Source organism: Nerophis ophidion, linkage group LG11 (genome assembly GCF_033978795.1).
Source record: "Nerophis ophidion isolate RoL-2023_Sa linkage group LG11, RoL_Noph_v1.0, whole genome shotgun sequence".
NCBI lineage: Eukaryota > Metazoa > Chordata > Actinopteri > Syngnathiformes > Syngnathidae > Nerophis > Nerophis ophidion.
This window is the reverse complement of record NC_084621.1, coordinates 2,622,536-2,640,327: the sequence shown is the minus strand read 5'-3', so window position 1 is coordinate 2,640,327 and position 17,792 is coordinate 2,622,536. Positions and strand designations below refer to the sequence as shown.

Genomic DNA, 17,792 nt, shown 5'->3' with positions numbered 1-17,792 from the left:
CGCATGCCTTTGGTAAGCGCAGGAGTGAGAAGAGGTTTTAAATTAATTAGCGCCCCGGCGGCAATTCAAGGAAACGCGGTATATATATATATATATATATATATATATATATATATATATATATATATATATATGTATATGCCCTGCAATGAGGTGGCGATTTGTCTAGGGTGTACCCCATCTACCACCCGAAAGCAGCTGAGATAGGCTCCAGCGACCCCCCCCGCAAACTCAAAAGGGACAAGCGGTAGAAAATGGATATATATATATATATATATATACATATATATATATAGCTGAGATAGGCGCCAGCGCCCCCCGCAACCCCACAGGGAATAAGCGCTAGAAAATGGATGGATGGATGGATATGGATATAGATATATATATATATATATATATATATATATATATATATATATATATATATATATATATATATTGGCAATACATTCCACTTTTGATTCTGCTTAATGAGTCGGTTCGTCAACGGTTCTCTTATCAGTTCTCATTTGGGGTAGATAGAGGAAAAAAGGTGGAAAATGTTAAATTTAGAGCAGGGGCTCATATATATATATATATATATATATATATATATACATACATATATATATATACAGATATATAGGTTCTCATTTGGAGTAAATAGAGGGGAAAAAAAGGGAAAATTATGTTTTACATATATATGTATGTATACATATATATATGTATACATATATATACATACATATATATATGTATGTATATATATATATATACATATATATATATATATTATATATATCAGACATTATATATATATATATATATATACATATATATAGGTTCTCATTTGGAGTAAATAGAGGGGAAAAAAAAGGGAAAATTATGTTTTACATATATATATGTATGTATACATATATATACATACATATATATATGTATGTATATATATATATATATATACATATATATATATATATATATATATATATATAATATATATATTATATATATCAGACATATATATATATATATATATATATATATATATATATATATATATATATATATATATCGGTTCTCATTTGGGGTAAATAAGGAAAAAAGGTGGACATTTTTTGTTAAATTTAGAGCAGGGACTCATATATATATATACATATATGTCCACCTTGTGAATGTTGTCTGTCTATCTGTGTTGGCCCTGCGATGAGGTGGCGACTTGTCCAGGGTGTACCCCGCCTTCCGCCCGATTGTAGCTGAGATAGGCGCCAGCGCCCCCCGCAACCCCGAAAGGGAATAAGCGGTAGAAAATGGATGGATGGATGGATGGATGTCCACCTTTTTTCTATTTACCCCAAATGAGAACCGATAAGAGAACCGTTGAGGAACCGACTCATTAAGCAGAATCAAAAGTGGAATTAATTTCAATTAATTGATAAAGGGAAGAAGATTAAGAGCTATTCAGTAGGATTTAAGGTCCAAGCTTACATCACACTCAAATTTTGACTGCATGCCTTTGGTAAGTGAGAAGGTTTTAAAACAATTAGCGCATGCTTACTTTTACCGCATGCCTTTGGTAAGCGCAGGAGTGAGAAGAGGTTTTAATTCAAGGAAATACGGTATTTATGGGCGGACTTAGCTCGTGTCATGACATTTCCTCAGCTTTTATTTCGATAGTGGCCATACCGGAAGTAGCGGCAGTGGTTTACACAGGCGCCTTGTAAGCTAATTTGGCTTCTCCTTTGTCAGAAAGCTGACTTCCGTTGCTCATGTTTTGTTCGAGGTTGTGGAATTTGCCACCTTGTACAGTGAGAGCTCGTCTGTCGCTTTACTCAGCTGAAAGAGTTCTACGGCCATTGCGGTCGTGGGGGAAGGGAGTTTGAGTACAATCTAGCATCCAGTTCCGTTCGAAGCAAAGACGTCTATTTACCTGAGCTAGCTGGCTAGCTGGCTAGCTAACAACAGCAGCCAGCTGAGGAGCATCCCCCCCACAACATGTTTCGATTCCTGAATGACGTCGATGACGACCCCTTCATGATGTGAGTGAATACCCCGCGTCGGAGCTTAGACATTTAGGCTCGTAGAAGACTGGTGAAAAGAGCTGCATTACGTGTGGTGGCAGGCTGTTAAGTCGCCCCCCTCCCCGGCCTGCTGTCTGCCACCATGTTGAAAAGATTCATTTGCAGCCAGAGCTCCTCAGCATTTTACAATTGCTCGAGGGGGCGACTTGGTGTTAATGTGAGCGGTCGATGGAGGTTAAAACTACTCGGAATCGGGAGTGTTTTCTGCATGACAGCGCTGCACCGCATAGTTAAATGACCACCTAGACAGTGGTTCTCAAGTGGGGGTACTTCAAGGTATGCCAAGGGGTACGTGGGATTTTTTTGAAATATTCTAAAAATAGCAACAATTCATCCATCCATCCATCATCTTCCGCTTATCCGAGGTCGGGTCGCGGGGGCAGCAGCCTAAGCAGGGAAACCCAGACTTCCCTCTCCCCAGCCACTTCGTCTAGCTCTTCCCGGGGGATCCCGAGGCGTTCCCAGGCCAGCCGGGAGACATAGTCTTCCCAACGTGTCCTGGGTCTTCCCCGTGGCCTCCTACCGGTTGGACGTGCCCTAAACACCTCCCTAGGAAGGCGTTCGGGTGGCATCCTGACCAGATGGCCGAACCACCTCATCTGGCTCCTCTCGATGTGGAGGAGCAGCGGCTTTACTTGAGTTCCTCCCGGATGGCAGAGCTTCTCACCCTATCTCTAAGGGAGAGACCCGCCACACGGCGGAGGAAACTCATTTCGGCCGCTTGTACCCGTGATCTTATCCTTTCGGTCATGACCCAAAGCTCATGACCATAGGTGAGGATGGGAACGTAGATTGACCGGTAAATTGAGAGCTTTGCCTTCCGGCTCAGTTCCTTCTTCACCACAACGGATCGGTACAACGTCCGCATTACTGAAGACGCCGCACCGATCCGCCTGTCGATCTCACGATCCGATCCTCGGCTACAGAAGCAACAATTCAAAAGTTCTTTATAAATTTTATTGAATAATGCTTCAACAAAATATGAATGTAAGTTCATAAACTGTGAAAAAAAAAATGCAACAATGCAATATTCAGTGTTGACAGCTAGATTTTTTTGTGGACATGTTCCATAAATATTGATGTTAAAGATTTATTTATTTGTGAAGAAGTAATAGATGGATCTCTATTACAATTCCCAAAGAGGGCACTTTAAGTTGATGATTACTTCTACTTCCGCATTGCCGGCAGTAAGTCGGACACATTTCCAGTGAGGGTTGGACTCCGCCAAGGCTGCCCTTTGTCACCGATTCTGTTCATAACTTTTATGGACATAATTTCTAGGCGCAGTCAAGGCGTTGAGAGGTTCTGGTTTGGTGGCCGCGGGATTAGGTCTCTGCTTTTTGCAGATGATGTGGTCCTGATGGCTTCATCTGACCGGGATCTTCAGCTCTCACTGGATCGGTTCGCAGCCGAGTGTGAAGCGACTGGAATGAGAATCAGCACCTCCAAATCCGAGTCCATGGTTCTCGCCCGGAAAAGGGTGGAGTGCCATCTCCGGATTGGGGAGGAGACCCTGCCCCAAGTGGAGGGTTCAAGTACCTAGGAGTCTTGTTCACAAGTTGGAGAAGAGTGGATCGTGAGATCGACAGGCGGATCGGTGCGGCGTCTTCAGTTATGCGGACGCTGTCTCGATCCGTTGTGGTGAAGAAGGAGCTGAGCCGGAAGGCAAAGCTCTCAATTTACCGGTCGATCTACATTCCCATCCTCGCCTATGGTAATGAGCTTTGGGTCATGACCGAAAAGATAAGATCACGGGTACAAGCGGCCGAAATGAGTTTCCTCCGTTGTGTGGCGGGTCTCTCCCTTAGAGATAGGGTGAGAAGCTCTGCCATCCGGGAGGAACTCAAAGTAAAGCCGCTGCTCCTTCACATGGAGAGGAGCCAGATGAGGTGGTTCGGGCATCTGGTCAGGATGCCACCCGAACGCCTGCCTATGGAGGTGTTTAGGGCACGTCCAACCGGTAGGAGGCCACGGGGAAGACCCAGGACACGCTGGGAAGACTATGTCTCCCGACTGGCCTGGGAACGCCTCGGGATCCCCCGGGAAGAGCTGGACGAAGTGGCTGGGGAGAGGAAAGTCTGGGTTTCCCTGCTTAGGCTGCTACCCCCGCGACCCGACCTCAGATAAGCGGAAGAAGATGGATGGATGATACTTCTATGTGTAGAAATCTTTATTTATAATTTAATCACTTGTTTATTTTTCAACAATTTTTTTAGTTGTTTTTATCTTTTTTTCCAAATAGTTCAAGAAAGACCACTAAAATGAGCAATATTTTGCACTGTTATACAATTTAATAAATCAGAAACTGATGACATAGTGCTGTATTTTACTTCTTTATCTTTTTTTTTTCAACCAAAAATGCTTTGCTCTGATTAGGGGGTACTTGAATTAAAAAAATGTTCACAGGGGGTACATCACTGAAAAAAGGTTGAGAACCACTGACCTAAAATATGCAGGGGAAGACACATTGATGGAGGAGTTACGTTGTATGTGAATAACACACCTAATAACTATACAAACTAAAACATCCTGGCCATATTATAGATCAGGAGTAGGGACCCTATGGTTCTAGAGCAGTGGTTTTCAACATTTTTTGAGCTAAGGCACATTTTTTGCATTGAAAAAATCCAAAGGCACACCAACAGCAGAAATCATTAAAAAACAACTCAGTTGACCGTAAAAAGTCCTTGTCGCAATTGTTGGATATGAATTCAAAGCACAATCAACCATGCATCAATATAGCTCTTGTCTCAAAGTAGGTGTACTGTCACCACCTGTCACATCACGCGGTGAATTATTGTGAAGTTTTGGGTGTTTTCCTGTGTAGTGTTTTAGTTCATGTCTTGCGAAAATACCAAAAAAAGAGCTTTTGCTCTTTTTTTGGTATTTTCCTGTAGCAGTTTCATATCTTTGAGCGATATTTCCCGCATCTGCTTTGTTTTAGAAATCAAGAATGTTTCAGTTGTTTTTATACTTTTTTGTGGGGACATTAGGGGATTGTTATGTCATGTTCAAATTTACTTTGTGGACGCCATCTTTGCTCCACAGTAAGCCTTTGCTGTCGTCCAGCATTCAGTATTTGTTTACTTTGTAGACAGTTAAGTTTTAGTTTCGTTCTGCACAGCCTTCCCTAAGCTTCAATGCCTTTTGTTTATTTTTGGTTTAAGCATTAGACATCTTTTTACCTGCAAACTGCCTCCCGCTGTTTCCGACATCTACAAAGCAATTAGCTACCGGCTGCCACCTACTGATATGGAAGAGTATTACAAGGTTACTCTGCCGAGCTTTAGACAGCACCGACACTCAACATCAACACATCATTTTCAGACTATAATTACTGGTTTGCAAAAAATATTTTTAACCCAGTTAGGTGAAATTAGATAATCTTCCACGGCACACCGGACTGCATCTCGCGGCGCACTAAATGACAAAAACACTGCTCTAGAGCAGGAGTCGGTCACCCGCGGCTCCGAAGCCGCATGAGGCTCTTTGATCACTCTAAGGTGGCTCGGCTATTAACTTGCCGAATTTACCGGGAGATTTCTGACCTCAGTGCCTTTCCCTAAAATTGTCTGAGGTAGGCTTACTGCGATTTTCACTCGTACAGCAACATTGAGGGCGGGTAAAAAGCTATTAAATGGGATCGTGCTCCTATGATAAACACAATGCATTTCTCAATCTTCTGTATACTTTTAGCAGATAGAAAGCCTACAGTGAGATCTCAGGAGGCACATATGTATCATACAAAAAACATTTTTTCAAAATGAATATAAGAAAGGAATATTCTTCTGTAGAATTTAACAAAAGAAATGTGCAAATTACACAATAATGTAACATTTGCTAACATGTGACATTAACCTATTACATGAAAAGTAAGATGTCAAGCCTTTATTTGTTATAATTTTGATGATTACGGCTTACAGTTTATGGAAACCTTGTCTTGAAAATCTCAGACAATGTAAGATTTCAAAAACTAAGCCAAGATCATCAAAATGATAACAAGTAAAGGCTTTACATGTCTCACTTTGCATGTAATTAGTCAATATAACACATTAGTTTGACATTTGAAGTTAATCGACATGAATGACATGATTCACAATATTCTATTTTTTTAGTTTCACCTGTCTAATATGACTGAGAGAAAATGTGGTGGGAGGAAAACGTGCATTTTTTGTCTTGACTACAATTGAACATTCACCTACCGAAAATTAGTCGAGTCTACTGTAGCAAACACATGCAAGCTTTTGACCACAAACTTAGTCGCTGCTGGGTGACATTCGTCTAATGGGAGACGTGAACTGGGGTGAGTACTGACCGCCTTGGCGCCAGTCAATCTATTTCTCATCATGCTGATATAAATGAGAAGGCATTCATTTCAATTGAACAAATAATAGCGTTATGTTGGTACCTGTTGGATTCAGATGATGTGCTTGCGTTACAACTGCTGGGATGAGAGAAGCTGTACGAAAATGCAATTTTTATTCATAATTATTGCATGCTGTGTGTTAAAATGTTTCAGCATATTGCTCGATTGTCCTCTCGATGAAATATATATACAGATGTATCGATACATAGATTGTACTTTATTGATTCCTCCAGGAGAGTTCCCCAGGAAAATTAAAATAGGAGCCTTTTTAATTATTGCAAGTAGCGCTGTTGCAATTTGTTCTTGTAAAATGTTAGCGTTTGTTCCGCCAGGGCACCTCCATTTTGTGATCTGACGCACGTTGCGTAATGACTTCATCTCCACCCTGAAGAACAGTTCCAAGGCATTGATACACTAGTTCAGAACCGGTTTTTGATTCCCAGCCCTATTCGTCATCTTTTTGATTTTTATATGTGCATGTTTATTATTTAGTATCTTGAGAGATTAAAGTCCTGTGAATTGGTGAATAGTTTTTATTACTTCCACTAGTGCCACCAGTGGTCCTCGTATTACAGTTTGAGGATGTACTGTAATACAACGTTGGTAAAAACATTAAATGGAACGCTCCTACGATCAACAAAATGAATTTCACGTTCTTCTCTGCAGTTCTGGGTTGTACTTTTAGCAAATACACCCGGTGGCTTCCTGAAGATATTCAATGTTGGTGACACTCGACCATTGTGGTTTTTGTGCCCCAAGGGATCCATTCGCAGCTCAAAGGCAGCAGATGAGGAGTATGTTTGGACCTTTTGCCATGGACCCTTTTGCACTTGCTCCACAGATACAGCCACATCGTGCACCACGGCGACAGGTAATGCACCTAAATAACTGACCCCTGGGTTTTTTTTTATTTCTTTATTCCTTCTTTGAACTTAATTTGGTCTGTTTTATTTTCAGGCTGGTGCACTGACCCCTTTTGGAATGATGGGAATGGTAAGCTCTCCATCTAGAATTTTCTTTTATAAATCAACATTTTTTTGGATGTTTTTCTGCTTGCTGTGTACAAGAAAGCTCACAGGGTTTCTAATTGTTTGCAGGGTGGTGGTTTCATGGACATGTTTGGCATGATGGGGGAAATGATGGGGAATGTGGTGAGTAATTCTTCCAACCACTTACCAAACTCATGAACCCAGGGGCTTACTGGGATGCAGTACATTTAACTGCCCCAAATAGTTTGAAAATCATTTTAGAAGAGCTTGTGGGCCAATAAAAAACAACTTTAGTCAATAGGTTGTATTCACCTGACATCATGTCTGGCTTGATAATAACTATGCAAAACTCTTAAGTCACAGGTGTCAACTCAAGGCTGGCCCGCGACATCATTTTATCTGACCCACAAACACCTAGAAATGATGTGTCAAAATAGCTAATATTTTCTCACTGAATGTAATTGATTTAAATAAAAAAAATGACTGAAAAAATATATGTACTGCTTGAAATTGCATACCTTTTAAACTTTAATAGTATCCATTATTGAAACAAATATTACAGTATATTATCATATTTTCCAAACATTTGTTGTCTAAATAAAAAAATACTTATATCTGCTTGACTTATGATTTTACAGCAAACTACCCATCAAATTAATATAAATGACAATACATTTTACAGTGTTCTTTACAGCATATTACTGTAAATAAATAAAAAGTAAACATTTTTGTGTTTAAATTGTGTTGATTTAACTGCCAGTTTTTGTCTGTAAAGTATACGGTTGTTGATTTTAGTGGTGTATTATTGTAAATGGAAAGACGGTACATTTGTTTTTACGGTAGAAAAACTGGCAGCTAAGTTGCCAGAATAAAAACAGAACTTGTGCCGTTTTTCCATTAAGAATATAATGTTGTAAAAACCAATGTAAATTTAATAGTAAAATTCTGGTAACTATGCTGCCAACTTTTTCCGTTAACAAAAATAAAACTGTGGTACTGTTTTTATATTTACTGTAAAATGTTGTCAAAAACAGTATTTTACAGTAACCTTTTGTAAACCGTTCAAATCGCAAAAAGGATACACGTTTCTTTTGTGGTCCTCGAGAGGTGATCAGGAAGGGCAAAAGATGTCAAGATTTTACAAAAGAAGACTAGAAGAGGCACAAAATCCAGTTGAAGAAGCCAAAGTTGAAGAACGCACAAATATGTAGTGATCACATTGTTAAAAGTTTGTTTGGTATACATTTTAAAGTTTAGTATTTCCCATTGAAATATTATCTTGGTATTATTTGTATTGCTTAAAACAAATTTTTGCTTCGAGTGTTTCTTGAATCTAAAAGTTTTAAGCTTTTAGCAAAGGCAGCAATCATAATTGAAACTTTTAGCACATGCACAAGGTTGTTATTTATATATTGATAAAGACGGGGAATACATGCATACTTGTTAACGGCGCGTGCAACAAACATGGCCTTAGACGTTAAGTTAAATCATGAAATGCAACCTTACCCGTGCAAAAACGATGGATGATTTATCTAGGAGAGTTTTGATACCAATTTCCTTGACCTAGCCACGCACAAAGAAGTTGAAGACCTCCATGATTCTTCAAGTTTCCATTTGTTTTGTCGTTTAGAATGATGTCTGGAGCACGAGATAGTTCTTACATTCTAACACTTCTTAAAGGCCTACTGAAAGCCACTATTAGCGACCACACAGTCTGATAGTTTATATATCAATGATGAAATATTAACATTGCAACACATGCCAATACGGCCGCTTTAGTTTACTAAATTACAATTTTAAATTTCCTGCAGAGTTTCTTGTTGAAAATGTCGCGGAATGATGACGCGTGCGCGTGACGTCTCGAGTTGGACGGGACATAATAGCACAGCACCACTTGCGGCTAAAAGTCGTCTCTTTTCATCGCGCAATTAAACAGTATTCTGGACATCTGTGTTGCTGAATCTTTTGCAATTTGTTCAATTAATAATGGAGAAGTCAAAGTAGAAAGATGGAGGTGGGAAGCTTTAGTCTTTAGCCACACAGACACACGGTGATTCCTTGTTTAAAATTCCCGGAGGTGAAGCTTTACTATGGATCAGAGCGGTCAAGCGAACATGGATCCCGACCACTTGTCAACCGGCAGGTTTTGATGAGAAAATTGTGGTAAAAAGTCGCCTCTAACCAGAGATCTGCGGAGCTTGCGCCGTCCATGCAGCTGCCGTGACTTCCCTCAGACACTGGCGTCAACACACCCGTGGACACACCCCTCCGACTATCAGGTACTATTTAACTCACTAAAACACTAGCAACACAATAAAAAGATAAGGGATTTCCCAGAATTATCCTAGTAAATGTGTCTAAAAACATCTGAATCGCTCCCGATGCAATCGCCTTTTTTTTTTACTTTATTTATTCTATTATTTTTTTTCTAGTCTTTCGCTATCAATATCCTCAGCCACAAATCTTTCATCCTCACTCAAATTAATGGGGAAATTGTCGTTTTCTCGGTCCGAATAGCTCTTGCTGTTGGAGGCTCCCATTATAAACAATGTGAGGATGTGAGGAGCTCTCACACCGGTGATGTCATCGTCTGCTACTTCCGGTACAGGCAAGGCTTTTTTATTAGCGACCAAAAGTTGCAAACTTTATCGTGGATGTTCTCTACTAAATCCTTTCAGCAAAAATATGGCAATATCGCAAAATGATCAAGTATGACACATAGAATGGACCTGCTATCCCCTTTTAAATAAGAACATCTCATTTCTGTAGGCCTTTAACAGACATGACATGAAACCACCCTCTTACTAACTTGTGTTCTTCGCTTGCAGGAAAGGATGTCGAGTTTGCCCAACTGTCAGACGTTCTCCTCTTCCACAGTGATCTCCTACTCGTCATTAGATTCTGGAGCTCCTTCAGTGTACCAGCAAACCAGTGCAACAAGAACAGGCCCTGGAGGGGTGAGATTTGCGGTTAAATATATACACAAGCTATTGATCTAATGACTCTTGTTCTATACTATGCCATGCTACATCTGTCATACAAATGATTGAAATTCATCCAAAATGGCCCGTTTTGTAATGTTGAACGCTCTTCATTGCAGATCCGCGAGACGCACCAGTCGATGCGAGACAGCGATAGCGGCCTGGAGCGCCTCGCCATCGGCCACCACATTGGCGAGCGCGCGCATATCATGGAGCGCTCACGGAACCGCCGCACCGGAGACCGTGAAGACCGCCAGGACTTCATTAACCTGGAGGAGAGTGAGTCCGTTTTGTGACAGAGAAAAGCAGTTGAGGCTAAACAATGCATGTTAACTAACGACTCTCTGAACAGGTGAGGCTGAAGCCTTTGACGTGGAGTGGAGGGGTCAGGCAGGACGTTACGCTCCGCCAAATGCTCGGGGGATCGACTACGGCCGTGACCGACGGGCAGGGGGCCCACAGCTGGCTCTCACCGCCCCGCCAAGCTCCACAACCCCGCCGGGCAATCGGCACGAGTCCCCCCGACACCACCCGCCGCCCCAGCCCCGTCCACGCTACGACTGGTGAAAAGTAGTAGGTGTGTATGTCTTCACCTAGAGAGAACATTTGTACAGTCATGAGAAAAAGAAGACACACCCACCATAGCTTGGGATCGAAATGCTTAGGAATTCATGCTTGCTTAACAGATTTATCCTCAAGATTGTATTATTGTTAGACAAACGGTCAATGACTTACAGACAATTAATCCCACCTGTGCCCCTGCAAAATGTTTTGCCTGATGGCGACCGTGTTTTTCAACACATCTTCCTGATAGTTCCACACGTGCTTGTTGGTTCCTGAAAGGTGCACCAAATGTGGTGGCTAAACAGCCCATACTTACAGCAGGTTTCTGGCAGGGTGCATTGAAGTGAACTCTCGCGGCTGTGTTGGAGCCACTATGGATTGATCTTTCACAGTATCATGTTAGACCCGCTCCACATCCATTGCTTTCGGTCCCCTAGAGGGGGGGGGGGGGTTGCCCACATCTGAGGTCCTCGCCAAGGTTTCTCATAGTCAGCATTGTCACTGGCGTCCCACTGGATGTGAATTCTCCCTGCCCACTGGGTGTGAGTTTTCCTTGCCCTTTTGTGGGTTCTTCCGAGGATGTTGTAGTCGTAATGATTTGTGCAGTCCTTTCAGACATTTGTGATTTGGGGCTATATAAATAAACATTGATTGATTGATTGAAGTGTATTAAGAAATTTCAAGTCAGTTTGCCCTTTATATAAAACAAACTTTTGTTACCAATTGTCCCTGTTTTTGTGTATTTGGGATCCCAATAAGTCCTGAAAATATGAAATCAAACAACGGAGACATTTCTAAAACAATCTTGCCTTCTTTCGAACTTGCTCCAAATGAGATGTTTAGAAGTTGAAACTTTAGTGACTTCTTTTCTCTTAGTTACGTCAGCGGATATCTCCGTATATGTTATTGGATAACCTGAAGGGCTTCGCGCGAGTCAGCCATGTTTATGCAGTTGTAGTCAATAAGTTCCTTCTTTTTCTCTATCTTGATGTGGGTCAGATTGGCTCGTACATGCACGTGCATCTTAAATCCTTAATTGTTGCCAATTCTAATCAAAAGTGTTGTAAAGTTCAAACATATATATTTCAGTAGACTGTATATTGACGTGGTAAAAAACTACAACATACCTGACAGGGAGAAGATACAGTTGAAGAGGGCTTGGCCGCAGCACATAAGACCGCCCACAATACGGCACAACCTGTAGAGACAGTGACAACGTGTCTTGATGATAGTCTGCAATATGTAATCGATGCAACATTTAGACCAAAGCACCACTATTACATGTTAAATTGACTACAAGGAAGTGTTTTAAATGAAAAAAAAAACAATATGGCCCCTTTTGATGGTGTCAAATATTGTGGTTGTCCTAATATTTTTCACTTGACTAAAATATTTAATACATCCTGCATATATATGTTCTTCATAAATTCAGGATTTAAATTGAGTGGCATATGTGCACATTTAAGTAATGTATTTTAGAAATTAGTATAAAACCTGAGCTGAAAAGTATATTTATTTCCTGTTTGTATCCAAAAATAATGTTTACAATTAGGAGAAAGGGGAAACCAAAATCAATTATTTGTGAATAAAAAATACCCATTTTTAAACATAGTGAAGGAAAACAATTTAGAACAAAAACAGGAAGAAAGTAAAATCCACAAAAATAAAAGCATTCTGTATAATTAAATACAACTCCAAAGTATTACTTAGGAAAGACTAGGGCTGCAACGGTTAATCGATTACAATCATTAACTTGATTATTGAGTATTAGTTTTCGTCCTGGTGGTGGAACTGTGGACCAGCTCTATACTCTCGGCAGGGTTCTTGAGGGTGCATGGGAGTTTTGCCCAACCAGTCTACATGTGCTTTGTGGACTTGGAGAAGGCATTCGACCGTGTCCCCCGGGAAGTCCTGTGGGGAGTGCTCAGAGAGTATGGGGTATCGGACTGTCTGATTGTGGCGGTCCGCTCCCTGTATGATCAGTGTCAGAACTTGGTCCGCATTGCCGGCAGTAAGTCGAACACATTTCCAGTGAGGGTTGGACTCCGCCAAGGCTGTCCTTTGTCACCCATTCTGTTCATAACTTTTATGGACAGAATTTCTAGGCGCAGTCAAGGCGTTGAGAGGTTCCGGTTTGGTGACCGCAGGATTAGGTCTCTGCTTTTTGCAGATGATGTGGTCCTGATGGCTTCATCTGGCCGGGATCTTCAGCTCTCACTGGATCGGTTCGCAGCCGAGTGTGAAGCGGCCGGAATGAGAATCAGCACCTCCAAGTCCGTGTCCATGGTTCTCGCCCAGAAAAGGGTGGAGTGCCATCTCCGGGTTGGGGAGGAGACCCTGCCCCAAGTGGAGGAGTTCAATTACCTAGGAGTCTTGTTCACGAGTGAGGGAAGAGTGGATCGTGAGATCGACAGGCGGATCGGTGCGGCGTCTTCAGTAATGCGGACATTGTATCAATCCATTGTGGTGAAGAAGGAGCTGAGCCGGAAGGCGAAGCTCTCAATTTGCCGGTCTATCTACGTTCCCATCCTCACCTATGGTCATGAGCTTTGGGTCATGACCGAAAAGATAAGATTAAGGGTACAAGCGGCCGAAATTAGTTTCCTCCGTCGGGTTGCTGGGCTTTCCCTAAGAGATAGGGTGAGAAGCTCTGCCATCCGGGAGGAGCTCAAAATAAGCCGCTGCTCCTTCACATCGAGAGGAGCCAGATGAGGTGGTTCGGGCATCTGGTCAGGATGCCACCCGAACGCCTCCCTAGGGAGGTGTTTGGGGCACGTCCAACCGGTAGGAGGCCACGGGGAAGACCCAGGACACGTTGGGAAGACTATGTCTCCCGGCTGGCCTGGGAACGCCTCGGGATCCCCCGGGAAGAGCTAGACGAGGTGGCTGGGGAGAGGGAAGTCTGGGCTTCCCTGCTTAGGCTGCTACCCCCGGGACCCGACCTCGGATAAGCGGAAGAAGATGGATGGATGAACTTGATTAGAAAAAAAACCTTAACTTTTTATTATGTTGCTTCGATTACTCGTTTAATGTGTGTACCTATTAAAATAGAGAAAATCCAGACCGCATGGAGTGCTCGGAACTGTGAACACGCAGACATGGTTTCCGCATGTCCGCTGCAATACATTGCACTTGGGAGGGATGGTGAATACGTGCCGTGATCTGTGTGCTGATGAACCGTGAAGCTTTTAATTCTTTATTTGTATTATTGCACACATGTTAAAAGTGCAAGACCAATGTTGATGATGTGCATTTATTAGGAAAAAATAATATAAACAATATTGGTTTAACTATAAAGACACATTGAGGCTAAAAAGTGTTTTATCTAAATAATCGATATGTTACTGAAGTAATTAAGAGCTGCAGCTCTAATGAAGGCTGATCCCGAGGTCTCTTATTAATTCACACAAAGTTTGATTTCAAAATGTCCTAATTTCGATAACAAAATGTGGCTTTTTCTCTCCATGCAGGAGTCCCACCTGTAAAGATGAGCCTAAGGGGGTCGGAGGCGAGTGGAAGGAACACTCCACGGATGCTGTGAACCATGTTGGGGATCCTTCCATCTTCCTCACTGTTTGATTTGACCGGACTGTCCATACATAAACATACCCAACAAAGAAACAACCCTCTATACAAAAACCCCCACCCCCACACACACACAAAACATAGATAGTCCTAGAGTTGATCCTCTGCGGCGCACTTACACACTTGTACAAACGCCCCCCTCGCTTTACTTAATTCTTTCCCCAAAAGTTTGATGTGTGTTGTTTTTGCCCACTAAAGTGCTCAAAGTATGCAGTGCATCTGCTGTACAGTCTGTTTTATGTTTTGTGGAGGCACACGTGTGTCTGTGAATTGAACTGTATACTGTTGACTAATGGAACAAGCTAGATTAAAGTTAATTGATAGATAACTACTTTGTTGTGTCTCTCACACAAAAGTCCTGCCTAAAAGCCACATCAAAGCCGTAACAATTTTAACACAACATGGCGAGGAAAGTGAACTTCGGGTGTTGCTGAATATTAGTGAGGCTTCAAATTATTCAGAAGCGTTCTGAGACCCAAGGAATGATACGGCGTCCCTCTGTGTGTGTCACTTGAAAGAAAAAAATATGCAACTTCTTTTGAATGACAGCTCATAGTTGGAGTAGCGGTGTTGCGTTTGACATTGATTTTTATCATCATCATCCATGGAATTGGAACTAAGAAAAAGGAACAATTCTGAAGTGTGGCATCATTTTGATTAGGGATGTGAGTCGTGCAGCAACTCACGTTTGAGTCAGATCCTTGGGGTGACAATTAGGGCCAGAAATAGGATTTGAAAATTATCAAGGTCAAAAATTGGTTGTCCAAGAGGAGTCTTGAAAGGCTGAAATCCTGGGTATCCCAGCACCAAGTGAATATTACCTTAAGCAACACAACACATTTCTAAAATAACAGGAGAAAAAAAACGTTTTGTGACCAGCATGCCGTTTGTTTACAACTGAAGGGAATGCTTACGCGGCCTGACTATTTTGGACTGGTATTTGTCCATCCACAGCGATTGTTCTGCCACACAATACCTCAATGCTAACGAGGGAAATTTACACTTCACTGACTGTCCTTGGCTTTGACAGTTAGGAACACATTAAAATAGTTTTTTTTATCACTACGATCAGGCGACACCATTCTTGCCCAGGCACACCCTTCTGGTTTTTGTAGTATAAATATTTAGGGTTTTGGCACCAACCGTTTGACTTTATCTGACTAATCCAAATCTATGAGCACGAACTGATAAAGCCTACTCATCTTCCAAGACAAACCAAACAGTCCAGTTGCGAACAATTGGAACGCCCTGAGAGGACAGTGACATGAAGGAAAGATAATAATAAAAGCTTTAATTGAGGTATAACTATGTACAGTGGGGCAAACAAGTATTTAGTCAGCCAGCGATTGTGCAAGTTCTCCCACTTCAAATGATGACAGAGGTCTGTCATTTTCATCATAGGTACACTTCAACTGGGAGAGACAGAATGTAAAAACAAATCCAGGAATTTTAAATAATTTATTTGTAAATTATGATGGAAAATAAGTATTTGGTCAACCATTCAAAGCTCTCACTGATGGAAGGAGGTTTTGGCTCAAAATCTCACGATACATGGCCCCATTCATTCTTTCCTTAACACGGATCAATCGTCCTGTCCCCTTAGCAGAAAAACAGCCCCAAAGCATGATGTTTCCACCCCCATGCTTCACAGTAGGTGTGGTGTTCTTGGGATGCAACTCAGTATTCTTCTTCCTCCAAACACAAGGAGTTGAGTTTATACCAAAATGGATACATGGATGATACAGCAGAGGATTGGGAGAATGTCATGTGGTCAGATGAAACCAAAATAGAACTTTTTGGTACAAACTCAATCAGTACTCTTTTATTTTTAATTTTTCCTGATTAAGATTAATTTTAGAATTTTAGATAAGATAAAATCCAATCTGCACTTTGTTAGAATATATAACAAATTGGACCAAGCTGTATTTCTATCTATCCATCCATCCATTTTCTACCGCTTATTCCCTTTGGGGTCACGGGGGGCGCTCCTGCCTATCTCAGCTACCATCGGGCGGATGGCGGGCGTACACCCTGGACAAGTCGCCACCTCTTCGCAGGCTGTATTTCTAACAAAGACAAATAATTATTTTTGAATTTTAATCATAATAAGTTTGAAGAAATCATTCACAAATATTGATCGTCGAAAAAACAAGCTAAAATGAAGAATTAAATTAAAATTGATTTATTCTTTACAATAAAAAAATCTATTTACTTGAACATTGATTTAAATTATCAGGAAAGAAGAGGAAGGAATTTAAAAGGTAAAGAGGTATATGTGTTTAAAAATCTTAAAATCATTTTTAAGGTTGTATTTTTTTTCTCTAAAATTGAGAGTTATAAGAAGCAAAGTAAAAAAAAATAATAATTTATTTAAACAGGTGAAGACCAAGTCTTTAAAATATTTTCTTGGATTTTCAAATTCTATTTGAGTTTTGTCTCGCTTAGAATTAAAAATGTGGAGCAAAGCGAGACCAGCTTGCTAGTAAATAAATACAAATTTAAAAAATAGAGGCAGCTCACTGGTAAGTGCTGCTATTTGAGCTATTTTTAGAACAGGCCAGCGGGTGACTCATCTGGTCCTTGCGGGCGACCTGGTGCCCGCGGGCACCGCGTTGGTGACACTTGCTTTAGAGTGTCTGACACACTGCTTAAGCTAAATAATTATTCGTTTAAGGAGTTAGTGTAGATTAATTAGGACATCAATGAAGGTCTATGTGTTAAATGCACAGCCCGCCACTGCAGTTTATTATATAAATTCCGTCTCCGTCCTGAGTGACTGTCAGAGCACGATATATAGAAGAGGCCTCTTACCACTTTGCAAATTAAGGTAGACAAAATATTCCAAAGTCCACTCAGACTTGACGATGCAGTGCATACTAGGTGTACCTATTGTTGTGTCCTGTGATTATGCACAGTGCTGTAATCTAGTAGGTCATGTGACACACACATGGATCCTGTGGACAGCCAATGAAAACCAGTGACTCCCTCCTTCTCTGACACAGTCAACTATTTTTAAATGCACGTCCTCTCACCTGTCTCCTTTCATCGCTTCATCGTTCGATGTCGCCCGACTTCATGCATTTGCTGTAGTAGACGTAAGCTAATGTGCTGTTTGATGCAATAAACATCTATATATATATATTTATATATGCAGCAAAAAATAGCAGCAGTGCGTGTGAATGATGAACAAGCTCTCAACAAGCTCCCCACAGCATCTCCATCTTTGATCCTCCATCCCTCATCTTCT

The 17,792-nt window shown here is 41.2% G+C and overlaps 1 protein-coding gene across 1 annotated transcript; it reads left to right on the top strand.

Moving 5' to 3' along the window:
• Nucleotides 1-1,663: 1,663 nt before the first annotated feature.
• Nucleotides 1,664-14,873, top strand: mlf2 (myeloid leukemia factor 2). Its single transcript, XM_061914877.1, has 8 exons — nucleotides 1,664-2,018; nucleotides 7,186-7,297; nucleotides 7,384-7,419; nucleotides 7,524-7,577; nucleotides 10,244-10,372; nucleotides 10,516-10,675; nucleotides 10,749-10,973; nucleotides 14,431-14,873. Exons 1-7 carry the CDS (start codon nucleotides 1,975-1,977, stop codon nucleotides 10,961-10,963), a joined length of 750 nt encoding a protein of 249 aa, XP_061770861.1. The 5' UTR covers nucleotides 1,664-1,974; the 3' UTR covers nucleotides 10,964-10,973; nucleotides 14,431-14,873.
• The last annotated feature ends 2,919 nt before the right edge of the window (nucleotides 14,874-17,792 follow it).